The following is a 14,733-nucleotide window of genomic DNA, read 5'->3' as shown; positions in this document are numbered from 1 at the left end:
GTTCGCCAGCGAAATGTTCGCGAACGGTTCGGCGGACAGTTCGCGACATCACTACACTTTAATATGGTTGCTTCAAAAGACTACAGATTCCAGCAACCATCTGCGGCACGCCACTTCCGGTTTCCGGTTGACGGCCGTGACTATACTAAACGGACACAGGAAGAACAGCACCACATCAGATTGTTATTGAGGAATCAACACCCCCTACATAAACCGGGCGGAATGCCAAGGACATCCACACTTTTGATAAAGACCAAACCCGGGCGAAACGTGTCAAGGATAGGACTTAAAGCTATACTACATGTTTTATACTTTTATATATATATTTTTGAAATATATTTTTTATTAATAAATTGAAGCTTTTTCCTTAAATCCTTTGGCTTCTGCATATCTCCTGGTGCTGCTGGTTTCCTGCTATATCCTCTGGTGGGGATTATACCACCACAAGCTATCATCACCAGAACAAGTCATTGCTCTGGATATTGTAAGTAGGATACCTACATTTACCTATATCACTTTTAGTTTAGTTTATGATACTGTACCATTGGTCTGTATATTTTGTTTTTTCCACATACATACGACCGCTGAGTCTGGACCTCCCGATATCTTCAGATCCTAAGACGGGGATTGTACCATCCAGGCGCTATACAGCAGAGCTCTTAGCAGCTCTGAAGACTTTTTCACCCACAGTTTACTCTATATATACATCATCATAATATCTATAACATACTGCACTATTATTTTTATTGTTATTTCCCTTTGAGGTTTTTACATGCTGTATAACTCAAGAACGATATGTATGTATGATATGATTATTTGATCACTTTTCTTTTGGCGTGGTCTACCACTATTTTCATTTTCACATTCTCCATATAGCAGGTATTGGGAAGTCCTGCAGGTTTACTGCTGCCTTTTACATCTATTGTTTTTTAGTGAGCGCCTATACCCTTCTTTTTTACGTGTGTGTGTGTGTATGTGTATATTTATATGTATATATATATATATATATATATATATAGATAGATAGATAGATACACACACACACACGCCTTAATTTTGATATCTTGATTTTAGTTGGACTTCAGTGACTGACTAACTGAGTATTTGTGAATGCAGATGTGTATTTATATGGAGTGAAAGGGTGTAGTAGTGCGTATGCAGTTGTTTGTTTGTGTTGCCTGTAATTTGCTCTGGAATGTTGCCTTTTGCAAATAAATAGTGCAAACTCCCCTAGACAATTAAATAGAAAAAAATTATATAAAAACAAATGGTCACTCACATAGAAAGAGCTTCTTTGAAGCTCTAGTATATCAGCTTTGAGCGGAAATTATACTCAAAGCTAATATACTAGAGCTTCAAAAGAAGTTCCTTCTTTCTGAGTGGCCATTTGTCTTTTTATTTTTTACTACATGCTTCCACTGAATTCTATACTATAGGTTTGTGTCTCTGTGTATTTGTGTCTTTTAAGTTCATCGTCCTTCCCAGTGCACCGAAGACTGCTACAGACCCTTCACCCACGAAGAGAGAGCACACTGTTGCATGTTGTTTTTATGTAAACTTTTTGCAACGCCCTTACAGATGGTGCTATACTAAAGAATCCTAAGCTGAAGAACAGTACCCCACGTTCTTCACTGCGGCCTGTTTACTTCTGCATTTTAGTTGTCTATACAGGGGAGTTTGCAATATGTATTTGTTTATTTTGGAACAACTTCCTTTTTTTTTTAATTTAAAGAAATCTTGTAACCTATTAGTCTCCCTACTGGCTGCATCGGTGTACAATAAATAAATAGTTAAAAGTTAATAAATGGGGATCCTCAAACCCCCTATTAACCAGGAAGGCTGAAAATATTGTCCATTCTTTCCTTCACAGCATGACAGTGGTGGGAAGGTTAATAAATGGAACAGATATCCAAAATGTTTTCGTTTGTTATGTATTCCTAATGTTAGTATTGGTTATGTCTTTTTATTACGGCACAGTTCCTTGTGAATTATATGGGGTGCACTGGATGACATATAAGCTATGAAGCTTAACAGTTTAACAAAAAAGGTTTCACTGTTCAGAACCACTTTATCTACCTGAGTCTCTCTGTCCCTCTCTGTCCATTCATCACCTTCCTCCGCCTGTGTCCCTCTGACCATCGTTACCTTATATCACTTGTGTCCCTGAACCCAAACCCTCTTACCATATTTGTGTCTCTGTCCATACTTAATTGTTTCCCTATCCTCCTAGCCCTCTCCACCTGAGTCACTCTGTTTATACTTCCTTCCTCCACGTTTTTCCTTTCACCCATTACCTCCTTCCCCACGAAAACACGCAGTGCATATTAAAACATATGTGCATATTTAAGATGTGTGTGTGTTTTTGCTTTTGCTTTTTATGGAGAGTGAGCAGACGTGACTATTGTGAATTGCTTATTTTGAACTTGTGTTATTCATATCATTCTACAAGTTGATTTAAAATAAAATAAAAATACAGGTAAAGCAAATGCCGGTCCCACGTGTGAAAGATTTTATACCTTGATCTGCACCAATAAAACTTGCATTCTTAATTGTATATCAATTCAATTTTTTTTTTAATTTAGCTATGCCACAGGAGGAAAAGAAAAACAAAAACAAAAAAAAAATGGGGGGAAGATCTTATTCTCTATTGGTGTGCTCTTAAGTGGATTGACTTCAGGGTAAACCCACAAGTTTATTATCCGTATAATTTAAAATACAACTGTATGTATACCTTCAATATCACCAGTTAATTGGTATTTCTGTAATTTTTACCAGAATGCATTAAAAAGTGTTATTAACAAAAACAATATTAGTTCTGTACCAACCAGTAACAAAGCCTAGATATTCTAGTGTAGTGTACATGCAATATGTTACTTTTTATCAAATCAAAATGCAAGTCTTTAAAAAAAAAAAAAAACATAATTTGAAAATTTAGTACAAACATACCAATATTTTAAAAAAGTGACAAAATTAAAACATATTCCTATTTTATTATCACTTTCAGAAAAAATCCCATATTGTTCATACATGATTCATAGAATTGCCCAGATATGTGCACAACATTTTATTAAATAAATAAGTTAAAACTAAGAAATTTCAAGCTCTCAAGCATTTCTTTAAGGCAAATACAGTATACCAAGTTATGTGTGATAAATTATCAGTAAAATCATTTAATGGTACCTGCTTATTCTAATCAAAGAGGGAAGCAAAATAACTGAAACTAATATTTTCCTTGAAAAAAAAAAAATGATAATTTTTCATACACTGTATCTTCTATTAACCAAAATGCAGACCCATGAGATATGAGATCCGTAAAATGAAATAAAGGCACGTGAAATTTAAAAAAATAAAACAAAAAAATTAAAAACAAAACAAAATTAAAATATAATATCGATGTATACATTATACAATACTCTTCAGTTTACAGAATAGTTATTTGGCTAAACATATACAGACATTCAAAATAAGTTATTTCTAAAATGAGTTGAGATGTTGAGAAAACTTAGTTAATGTCACAAAACATGATTAGTAAATAGGTTTTTAGCACGCCTATACTGCCATTTTACTAATCAAACAGAAAACCAAATGACATTTGACATGGCAAACAGTGATTGGCTAATTGTGCTTCAGACATGTTTTAGAATTGGTTATCCAAAATTTGATCCTCTAGACTGATTTATTAAACACAGCTATTCATTCATAAATCAGGGGCATCATTTCAGGAGTGGAGATGGTGTTTCCTTGACCCTGGAGTGGTGCATATGCTTGCTATAGATTAAACGGCTTTGTTAAATTATGGCCATTGAAAATATATACTTAACACACGTGCACATATATATATACATATATATATATAAACACACATGTTTGTATGTGGGTGTCTATATTTGAAGAAACAGAAATATGATTAAATTGGATGCACCTCACTCATTCTGTCCTGAAATTATGTCCCCGTTGTATGTTTTATAGACATGGACACCATATGTACAATATACAGTATGTATGTACGTTCACATAACAAGGCTATCATTGAACATCCAAGAATACTTCTTTAGAACAGATATGGAGGCAGAACTTATTTCATAGTAAACAGTTCAAGTCCTTCACAATAGAGTTTACAGCATTTAGTACGGTTAAGACTGCAGTGACATTTTCCCCCAGGTGTAATAATTTTTTCATTTTTTTTTATAGCAAAATAATGTTCTTATTACAAAGAACAACCCAGACGTGATGTGTCAATTTTCATTTTTTTTTTCTTTTTGTCACAACACTAATTCACCAAAAATATACAGAAATCAACATTCATATTATGTGAGTATTAAAATAACCATTTGAAATGAGTTAATGTGTGTATCTCGCCACGATTAGCAGCAGTTCAAATCCAATGTTACTACTTTTCTTGTTACCTTACTAGCAGCTGTAACATTTTACTTATTTATTTTGTAAACATGAACCTTAGATCTAATTTGGACAAATGTGCCATCTATCTAGATTCAAAGTGCTTTAGAATCTTTGTTTGCATTATGTACCATTAATTGCCTAATCTTTTTTGACCCATCACATAAGTGGCACATTCTTTGTGGATCTGCCAGTATATGTCATATATATACCATTCTAAGTTGTAGGGCTGTTGTTGTTCTATGTATGCATGTGTGAGTGTGTGTTTGTAGTATGTTTATGTATGTATGTATATATATAGTTTTTAAAAATTTGTTGCCATCACTTAAACATGCATTTCCATGCAATTAGAAGATATGGGCTCATAGAACTGCCTTTCAATTTCTTCCTGATTCTTGCACTGTTGCAATCTAATTAAGGGCTTTCAACATAGTCCATGCAATGATATGTATGACTAAAGGAATTTTTAAGCCTATAAAAAAATAAATCCAAGTGTTATTTGTGTTTAACATGTGGAGGGCTAAGTGTTTCTGAACCATCCCTAGATTTATAAATGCTTTGAGATGATCTTGCTATTCCAGTCCTCAGAGTGTCGGATAACAAACTGGTGTCCTCCGTAGACTGGGACGCAACATCCCCAGTCTCCTGCTCTGTCTCCAGCTCTTCATCGGCTATAAACAGTTTAGATTCCCTCCACTCTGGATATACATCTTGGCTGTCTCTGGAGACACTTGAGTCACTGCATGAAAGCTGTGCATTAAGTTCTTCTGTGGATTGGATCAGGTTTTGCACAGAAATTGATTTTCCAAAATCCTTGTGTTTAAATGGGACTGACGATAATACCCCACTATTTGCATCAAGGCTTTTCCTCCTTACAAAATTTTTAGTTAGACTGGGTTGTGCAGGCTGTACACTTTCTTTTGAGGCAACAAGGCAGGCAGTGACATCACAAATGTCTTCTTTTGTAGTCACAGGAATTATGTGAATAGGCTCTGGTCTGTTGACATGCTTTAAGGATGGTGCAGCTGGTATCTGCAATGTTGTTGGTGCTGCTGGCTTTGAAGCCTGGCTTATTTGGTTTGATACACTATTGGTAACCATTGTTAAAGGTCCATCACTTGGATTCGCTGATACCTGCGTTACTTGACTATGTGTTGTTGGACTGAATCCATAGTAAGCAGGAGTGTTAAATTCATTTGGTGTGAGTACAAGTTGTAATCCATGAGGGATGTTGGCACTGGCTGATCTAGTTATAAATCCACTGTTCTGTGCAGAACTGGACAAATCTTTGCTGTCTATGGGACTTTGATAATCTGAAGTTTGTTCACATTCAAAGAGTGGCATCTGGAATGACGCCAAAGTCAGTGCTGAGGCAGATCCTTTCTTTAAGACCTGTTGGTAGATATCAAGTAGGCTGTCTAGTTTTGACTCAATTGATTGTACCTGTGTGTAAGAGAATAAAAAGATTAGTGCAAGATTACACTTCAGTTTTACACGTTTCTCAACATTATCTGAAGCAACACACATGCAGATACACAGATACACACGCATTACTTCATTTGGAGCATAAACGTCAGTGTGTCTCTTGCTCACAATTTATGCTTCAACTAGGGTCAAGCAAGTATATCCTTTAAATGGCTTATTTAACGATATCTGACAAAAGGTTTCGATTACCAATGCAATATACTGTTTGATGGTATATAACATATATATATATATATATATGCTACAAACAGCTGTCATTATGCTGTCTTTTTCCAACAGATCAGAAAAGTAATTCTTTCGAGCATTTTCTAAGCCAGAGATTGCTATCTGCAGGGAACAAGCACCTATAATTAAACAAACTTGGATCCTTAGGATATAGCTTTCCTTTAACATTATTTAGAAACACAGGTTTGTGGTGACTAGTCAATTCCCAATTGGAACATCTAGGAATTTCTTTCAAGACTGATTATAACTTAATTTAGTAATTTAAAACAATAAAATCATTCAATGTACAGCAATTGTTACATATGTGTAGATAAACGTCTTTAGGAATAGATCCTTCAACATACCAGTCATTAGTCAGTTCTCAATTAGCAAAAACTGGATGCTAAAGAGTAAGAGTAATCGATGCCAAAGTCTCATAAATAAAAGTAAGGGCCTTTTGTTTTACCTGCTAGCTTCTGGGAGCATGACTCGTTGCTAAATTTAATAAAAACAACAACTTCTTCCTCTCTTAGAGGTAGGAATGTAGGAAGGGAGAGGCATTTGAGAGATATCCATAGGAAACAGTAGGGGTAATTTATAACAGGGACAGAAAACTACCATTGAGGTACTGAGGTACTGCTCTGTGGAAGTAGGGAACAGAACAGAAGTGAAGACACCCTGCTCCCATTTAGCCAGTCCTTTAAAACATGTTCATTTTGAAACGATGAAGGCGTTTAACTTGAAATATCAAAGGAGCGAGATTGAAGAGTTGTTGGAAAATACTGTAGACAAATAAGAATACGAATAATAGCTATTCAGGAAATTGGGAAAGAAACATATGACACCCTGGTAGAACACAGGAATAATGTACACGTATGCCATAATAGAGTAGATAAGTGAATAGCATAGGCAGAATGGAATATCAATATGATAATTAACACAGGAGTCACATGAATAGTGTCATAGTATCAGAGGCCAAAACTTTGAGTTATTGGTACTAAACAGGCCTAAATGTTACTTGCCACTGGAAACCTGGTGGGTCTATGAAACACTTGTCAAGGGGAATTTCTACTCTCCAAGGCAAACTTTCACTAACCAATGGCTAATGGATGTGCAGAAACATTGACCCCTGATATAATGACTATACCAAACAGACTTAAATTGCCAATTAATGGATTCTCAAGTGATCAAAGTATAGTTAATTGCACAGCTCCCTGCCACTTCTATTTGTTCATATTACAAGGAGGGAGTTGCGAGCCGGTCGCAACCTCCTTGTAATAAACTGAACGAACAAGCAAACACCAATGGTGTTCATTCTGATGAATGAATATACAAAATTCCGGTCTGATTTTCGGAGAATAGCGAATGCCCAAGTGTTTAACTGGGCTTGAGCAGGAATTTCACAGCGCTATCTAGTGTGGGCAGATGACGTGTCCCACAGGGACTTCATCTGCCCACACAAATATGGCGGCACCCAGGGCCTAGGTTTGGGCACAAAATTAAAAATTAAAAAAGGTATTATGGGGGGCTTAGGGGCATTTGGGTGTAACTATGGGGCAATTAGATGTAGTGGAGTCGGGAGGGGGGTTAAAAAAACTGTATTCGGCCATGACTGTGCCACTTTAAACCTACTGAAAGCATTTGAAAAACAGTCCAGCATATGAAATGACCAGAGAATGACCAATTTTTTTAAACAACCTGTTGTTTTAAAGAACATGTTTTTAGAGTAGGATTATGATAATACATTTTAGGCAGAAATTGCTAGAATAGGGAATATAGAAAGTTGTTATTAAATAAAATTAAAGAAAATAACATACATATTAATTTTAATTTAATACACACGATATTTCACAAGCATTTGAAGTTGGCCGCATAATTAAAAAATATTGTTCCTTGCTGTTAGATTTTCTTTATTTTTTATAATTCTTTATTTTTTAATGTAATGGCAATACACAAGATGGCAATGACACATAGCATAATCAGACACATGACATGTCAGGATGAACTTCGCACTTTTAGCTGGGCCCCTTAAAACAGCACTAACACCCAGCACTCTCAAGCAACCAAGTCCTGCAGAATCTTCTGAGCAGAGACTGGGCCCCTTAAAACAGCACTAACACCCAGCACTCCCAAGCAACCAAGTCCTGCAGAATCTTTTGAGCAGAGACCTTATATTTCAGACTGGGCCCCTTAAAACAGCACTAACACCCAGCACTCCCAAGCAACCAAGTCCTGCAGAATCTTCTGAGCAGAGACTGGGCCCCTTAAAACAGCACTAACACCCAGCACTCCCAAGCAACCAAGTCCTGCAGAATCTTCTGAGCAGAGACGGGGCCCCTTAAAACAGCACTAACACCCAGCACTCCCAAGCAACCAAGTCCTGCAGAATCTTCTGAGCAGAGGTATCATCTCTGGAAGATCTACTCAAGAATTCCTGCATTACTGTTTCCTTTAAACTCAGTTTAAAATTGTGTTCTATTCCATCTCCCTCCCTATACTATCACTACTTAATTGATAACTATATCTCCCATCCTGATTCACTGTTTTTGTTTTTCTTAAAGCTGGTATGATCATGTCATTTTATGTTCATTCTCTAAGACTCTTTGTTAATTGTTTGTTAAGCTAGTGTTACTACTCTCACTGATAATCTAGTAAATTTATGTTCATGGTTTATGACTTTCACCTATCTGATCCTTCATATCTTTTTTATCCCAAAGTTCTCTCCTTTAGTTTTTCATCTCTAATTAATTACCTCAATAGCCACATGTCTCCCCACCCATAATAGTGTGTCTGATTGATTTATAGATTTATTTTTTTCTAACCTCAGACCTTATATTTCAGACTGGGCCCCTTAAAACAGCATTAACACCCAGCACTCCCAAGCAACCAAGTCCTGCAGAATCTTCTGAGCAGAGGTATCATCTCTGGAAGATCTACTCAAGAATTCCTGCATTACTGCTTCCTTTAAACTCCTATTTTAAAATTGTGTTCTATTCCATCTCCCTCCCTATACTATCACTACTTAATTAATAACTATATCTCCCATCCTGATCTTCTATTTTTGTTTTTCTTAAAGCTGGTATGACCATGTCATTTTATGTTCATTCTCTAAGACTCTTTGTTAATTGTTTGTTTAGCTAGTGTTACTACTCTCACTGATAATCTAGTAAATTTATGTTCATGGTTTACAACTTTCACCTATCTGATCCTTCATATCTTTTTATCCCAAATGTTCTCTCCTTTAGTTTTTCATCTCTAATTAATTACCTCAATAGCCCCATGTCTCCCCACCCATAATAGTGTTTTATTTCATTTTTTTTTCTAACCTCAGACCTTATATTTCAGACTGGGCCCCTTAAAACAGCACTAACACCCAGCACTCCCAAGCAACCAAGTCCTGCAGAATCTTCAGAGCAGAGGTATCATCTCTGGAAGATTGCCCACCCCACCCCATGGTCATCAACTTACTTATAGATAGTGCACATCAGCTGGTCTCCTTAACACACCAATCAAGTCACTAAAACTCTCCTCACCTGAAATCATTTAACACACTGCATCCTTACAATGGTTTAAACACTCATTGATATTTGTGTGTGTTTGTATATATGATCTACATATCTATATAATACACATTTTCTCTAATGTTCTCCCTTCTATTTTTCACTTTAACACTAACTTCTCTCATTACTAAAATATCCCTATCCTTTCGCTCACCTGTCCCTGGCAACACCATCATCATTACTTCCAAATTACTCCCCTCCTCTCTCTATTCATCCCATGCACTCTACACATACCTTTCCAGCCTATCGGTCTCTGTGACTCTGTCCTCTCTTGGTTTTCCTCCTATCTCTCCCAACGCTCATTTAGTGTCTCCTTTTCCAAGGATACCTCCTCCCCTCGCCCTGTCTCGGTTGGAGTTCCCCAAGGCTCTGTCCTTGGTCCCCTTCTATTTTCTCTTTATACTGCCTCTCTTGGAAAACGTATTGCCTCTTTTGGATTCAACTACCACCTGTACGCTGATGACACTCAGATATACCTCTCCTCACCGGACCTCTCCCCGGCCGTCCTGCAACGTGTCACTGCTTGCCTCTCTTCCATCTCTGACTGGATGTCGTCACGCTTTCTCAAACTTAACCTCTCTAAAACTGAACTCCTTGTCTTTCCTCCTCCTAATACTGATCCTCCTCTCTCACTCTCCCTTCAAGTCAGTGATATCCACATAAGTCCATCCCTACAAGCGCGCTGTCTTGGCGTCATACTTGACTCTGGTCTCACCTTTGAGTCTCACATCCAGTTTGTTGCCAAGTCCTGTAGGTTCCAACTCAAAAACATAGCCCGCATCCGCCCCTTTCTTACGCAAGATGCTACCAAGGAGCTTGTCCATGCTCTAGTAATTTCCCGCATGGATTACTGTAACCCTCTCCTGATTGGTCTCCCCAAAAGCCGTACTGCCCCGCTACAGTCTGTAATGAATGCTGCAGCTAGACTGATTTTCCTATCCAGTCGGTCCTCTCACACCTCGCCCCTCTGCCAGTCCTTACATTGGCTCCCTGTATCCTATAGGGGTCAATTCAAAGTGCTAACCCATACATTTAAAGCACTGAACAATTCCAGCCCCTCTTATATCTCTTCACTGATCCAGAGGTATGCCCCTCCTCGTACCCTCCGCTCTGCCCGCGACCACCTCCTGACCGCTGTTCGCACCCGTACGGCCAACTCACGCTTGCAGGACTTCTCACGGGCGGCTCCTCTCCTATGGAATAACTTGCCTACTGCCATCAGACTCTCCCCTAGTCTTCAATCATTTAAGAAGGGCCTTAAATCCCATCTCTTCAGGAAAGCGTATGGCCTCCCAGAGTAATCTCTCCCTTACATACCTGTCCCTATGGAATAGTGCTTTGCTCTCTCCTCCAGCTCTGCTTCACTCCTACTTGATATTTCCTATCCTAATGTTTCTAATACCCCACCTCCTATAGACTGTAAGCTCATTTGAGCAGGGTCCTCTTCAACCTATTATTCCTGTAAGTTTTCTTGTAATTGTCTTATTTATTGTTACATCCCCCCCCTCTCAAAATATTGTAAAGCGCTACGGAATCTGTTGGCGCTATATAAATGGCAATAATAATAATAATAATAACTCCTCCCAAATGCTCTACATACATACCCTCCTACAAAACTTTCAAATCCTACTCCCACCTTCACTTCCTTTCTATCTTTCTGCTCCTAGCAGCTGGTGATGTCTCTCCAAACCCCGGTCCCCTCTCAACAAACTCACCACATACTAACCCAAGGATCCACACTAATCTCATACCCATCTCATGTTCCTCTAAATCCTCCTTCAATACTGCCCTCTGGAACGCACGCTCGGTTTGCAATATAACTAAATCCACTGCTGTCCATGACTTCTTCATCTCTCATTCAATAGATTTACTAGCCTTAACAGAGACCTGGCTCTCCCTCTCTGACACTGCCACCCCTGCATCTTTGTCCTTCGGTGGTCTCCAACTTACCCACAACCCAAGAAACTCTGAATGTAAAGGTGGTGGTGTTGGGTTTCTCCTCTCCCCTCACTGCTCCTTTAAACCTCTACCCACCCCCCCTTCCCTCTCTTTCCCGTCATTTGAAATACATTCAATTCGCCTTTTCAAACCCTTCTCTGCTAACATTGCTGTTATTTATCGTCTGGTTCCCCTCTTCTCTTCCTTGACCACTTTGCTGCCTGGCTACCCTATTTCCTCTCTTCTAACATTCCATCCCTAATTCTCGGGGACTTCAATATTCCTATAAACCCACCTTTGACCTCTGCAGCCACTAAACTACTTTCACTACTATGTAGCTGGAAATACCCTTGACCTAAACTTCACTTATGCATGTACAGTATCTAATATCTGCAACACTCCATTTCCACTCTCTGATCACCACCTCTTATCATTTGCTCTCGCGTACCCCCTCACCCAACAACCTCAGCCTAACCCCCCTTAACTCAGGAGGGACCTTAATTCTCTTGATCTCCAGCAGTTGTCAGCTGACATTGATTCACGACTGCTGTCCATCCCTTCCCTCTCCTGTCCTTCGCTGGCCATCTCCACATATAACTCTACTCTTACATCTGCCTTGAACGCTGCAGCGCCACTCCAAACAAGCACCTCGAAGACGACCCGCCCCCAACCATGGCATACTAAATCAATGCGCTACTTGCAAAGATGCTACCGTTGTGCTGAACGCTCCTGGAGGAAGTCTCGCACCCAGTCAGACTTTCACCATTATAGATTCATATTGTGTTCATACAGTGCAGCCCTTGCCCTTGCCAAACAGTCCTACTTTTACTCTCTCATTAGTTCATGTTCCCGCAACCCCAGGCATCTCTTTGACACCTTTAATTCTCTTCTTCGCCCTGCTGTGACCACCCCCCAAACTAACCTTACTGCTGATAACTTTGCATGTTACTTCACTGACAAGATTGAACAGCTAAGGAAAAAAAATCTCCCCTCCTTGCCATTCTGTTTCTCAACCACACATAGATCATGCTTTTCCTACCCTTCAGACATTCTCCCCAGCTAATGACCAAGAGGTGGCTGCTCTTCTTTGCTCCTCTCACCCCACCACTTGCCCACTCGATCCTGTCCCATCTCACCTTATCAGATCTCTCTCCACTTGTCTCATGCCTTCTTTAACACACATCTTCAACTGCTCTCTCTCTTCTGGCATCGTCCCTGCTGACCTTAAACATGCCACTGTAGTACCTATACTAAAAAAACCATCCCTCGACCCGTCCACCCCCTCTAACTACCGTCCCATATCCCTGCTCCCTTTTTCCTCAAAGCTTCTGGAAAGACTTGTCTTTATCAGTGTGTCTCATTTCCTCAATTCCAACTCTCTCCTTGACCCCCTTCAATCTGGCTTCCGCCCTCTCCACTCTACAGAGACTGCCCTTATCGCAGCTAAATCCAAAGGCCAATACTCCATACTAATTCTTCTTGACCTCTCAGCGGCCTTTGACACCGTTGATCATGCTCTCCTTCTTCAAACTCTTCAATCACTTGGTCTCTGTGACTCTGTCCTCTCGTGGTTTTCCTCTTATCTCTCCCAACGCTCATTCAGTGTCTCTTTTACTAATGATACCGCCTCCCCTCGTCCTGTCTCGGTTGGAGTCCCCCAAGGCTCTGTCCTTGGTCCCCTTCTATTTTCTCTTTATACTGCCTCTCTTGGCAAACTTATTACCTCTTTTGGATTCCGCTACCACCTGTACGCTGATGACACCCAGCTATATCTCTCCTCCCCGGACCTCTCCCCTGCCGTCCTGCAACGTGTCACTGCTTACCTTTCTTCCATCTCTGACTGGATGTCCTCCCGCTTTCTGAAACTCAATCTCTCTAAAACTGAGCTCCTTGTCTTTCCTCCTCCTAATACTGATCCTCCTCTTTCGCTCTCCCTTTAAGTTTGTGGTACCAACATCAGTCCATCCTTGCAAGCGCGCTGTCTTGGCGTCATACTTGACTCTGGTCTCACCTTTGTGCCTCACATACAGCATGTTGCCAAATCCTGTAGATTCCATCTTAAAAACATAGCCCGCATCCGCCCCTTTCTTGCACCAGATACTACCAAGAAACTTGTCCATGCTCTAGTAATTTCCCGCATGGATTATTGTAACCCTCTCCTGATTGGTCTTCCCAAAAGCCGTACTGCCCCCCTACAGTTCGTAATGAACGCTGCTGCTAGACTGATTTTCCTCTCTAGTCGTTTCTCTCACACCTCACCCCTCTGCCAGTCCTTACATTAGCTTCCTGTATGATATAGGAGTCAATTCAAGGTACTAACTCACACCTATAAAGCACTGAACAACTCTAGCCCCTCTTATATCTCCTCACAGATCCATAGGTATGTCCCTTCTCGGTCTCTCCACTCTGCCCGTGACCACCTCCTGTCCGTTGTCCGCACCCGCACGGCCAACTCGCGCTTGCAGGACTTCTTGCGGGCAGCTCCCTTCCTATGGAATAGCCTGCCTCTCCCCTAGTCTTGCATCTTTTAAGAAGTGCATTAAAACCCATCTCTTTAGGAAAGCTTATGGCCTCCAAGACTAACCCCTTCCTCACATACCTGTCTCTTGCCCTCTCCTAAAGGGCAGCCCACCTTATTTGATTGCAAATTCCTGTCCTAATGTGTCCTAATGTGTCCTAATCCTGTCCTAATGTGTTTTACACCCCACCTCCTATAGAATGTAAGCTCGATTGAGCAGGGTCCTCTTCAACATATTGTTCCCGTAAGTTTATTTGTAATTGTCCTATTTATAGTTAATCACCTCTCATAATATTGTAAAGTGCTACGGAATCTGTTGGCGCTATATAAATGGCAATAATAATAATAATAATAATAATAGCTGTTAGTCCAGGTATAGGGTATCCAGGCTAGATATGCATAAGGGGCAAGCTAGTTGCTTGAGTAGTGAAAATATAGGAAGTATAGATATAAATAGCTAGGTGAGCAAGAGGTAATTACCACTATGTGGTATATGTACTGTATATAGACTACAGCATAGCATGTCAATCAACAGGAGAACAATATAACAGAAACAATTTCTAGCTATAAAGAAAAATAAAAGGGGAAAATAAGCCTTGCTGTAGAGATGTTCAGGAGTCAACTCAACCA

At 39.7% G+C, this 14,733-nt stretch overlaps 1 protein-coding gene across 2 annotated transcripts in view; it reads right to left on the bottom strand.

The window, feature by feature from the left end:
• Positions 1-3,051: 3,051 nt before the first annotated feature.
• The window catches only part of KCNQ5 (potassium voltage-gated channel subfamily Q member 5), a 608,771-nt gene continuing 597,089 nt past the window's right edge, over positions 3,052-14,733 (bottom strand). For both annotated transcript variants that reach the window (XM_063442990.1, XM_063442991.1), the window contains one exon: positions 3,052-5,841. In XM_063442990.1, coding sequence (XP_063299060.1) covers positions 4,894-5,841 — 948 coding nt within the window. In that variant the 3' untranslated portion in view covers positions 3,052-4,893. The remainder of the gene's footprint in view (positions 5,842-14,733) is intronic.

The sequence above is a fragment of the Pelobates fuscus genome, chromosome 2 (assembly GCF_036172605.1).
Source record: "Pelobates fuscus isolate aPelFus1 chromosome 2, aPelFus1.pri, whole genome shotgun sequence".
NCBI classification, from domain to species: Eukaryota; Metazoa; Chordata; class Amphibia; order Anura; family Pelobatidae; genus Pelobates; species Pelobates fuscus.
Note: the sequence above shows the minus strand (reverse complement) of the source record. Positions and strands in the feature narration are given on the sequence as shown.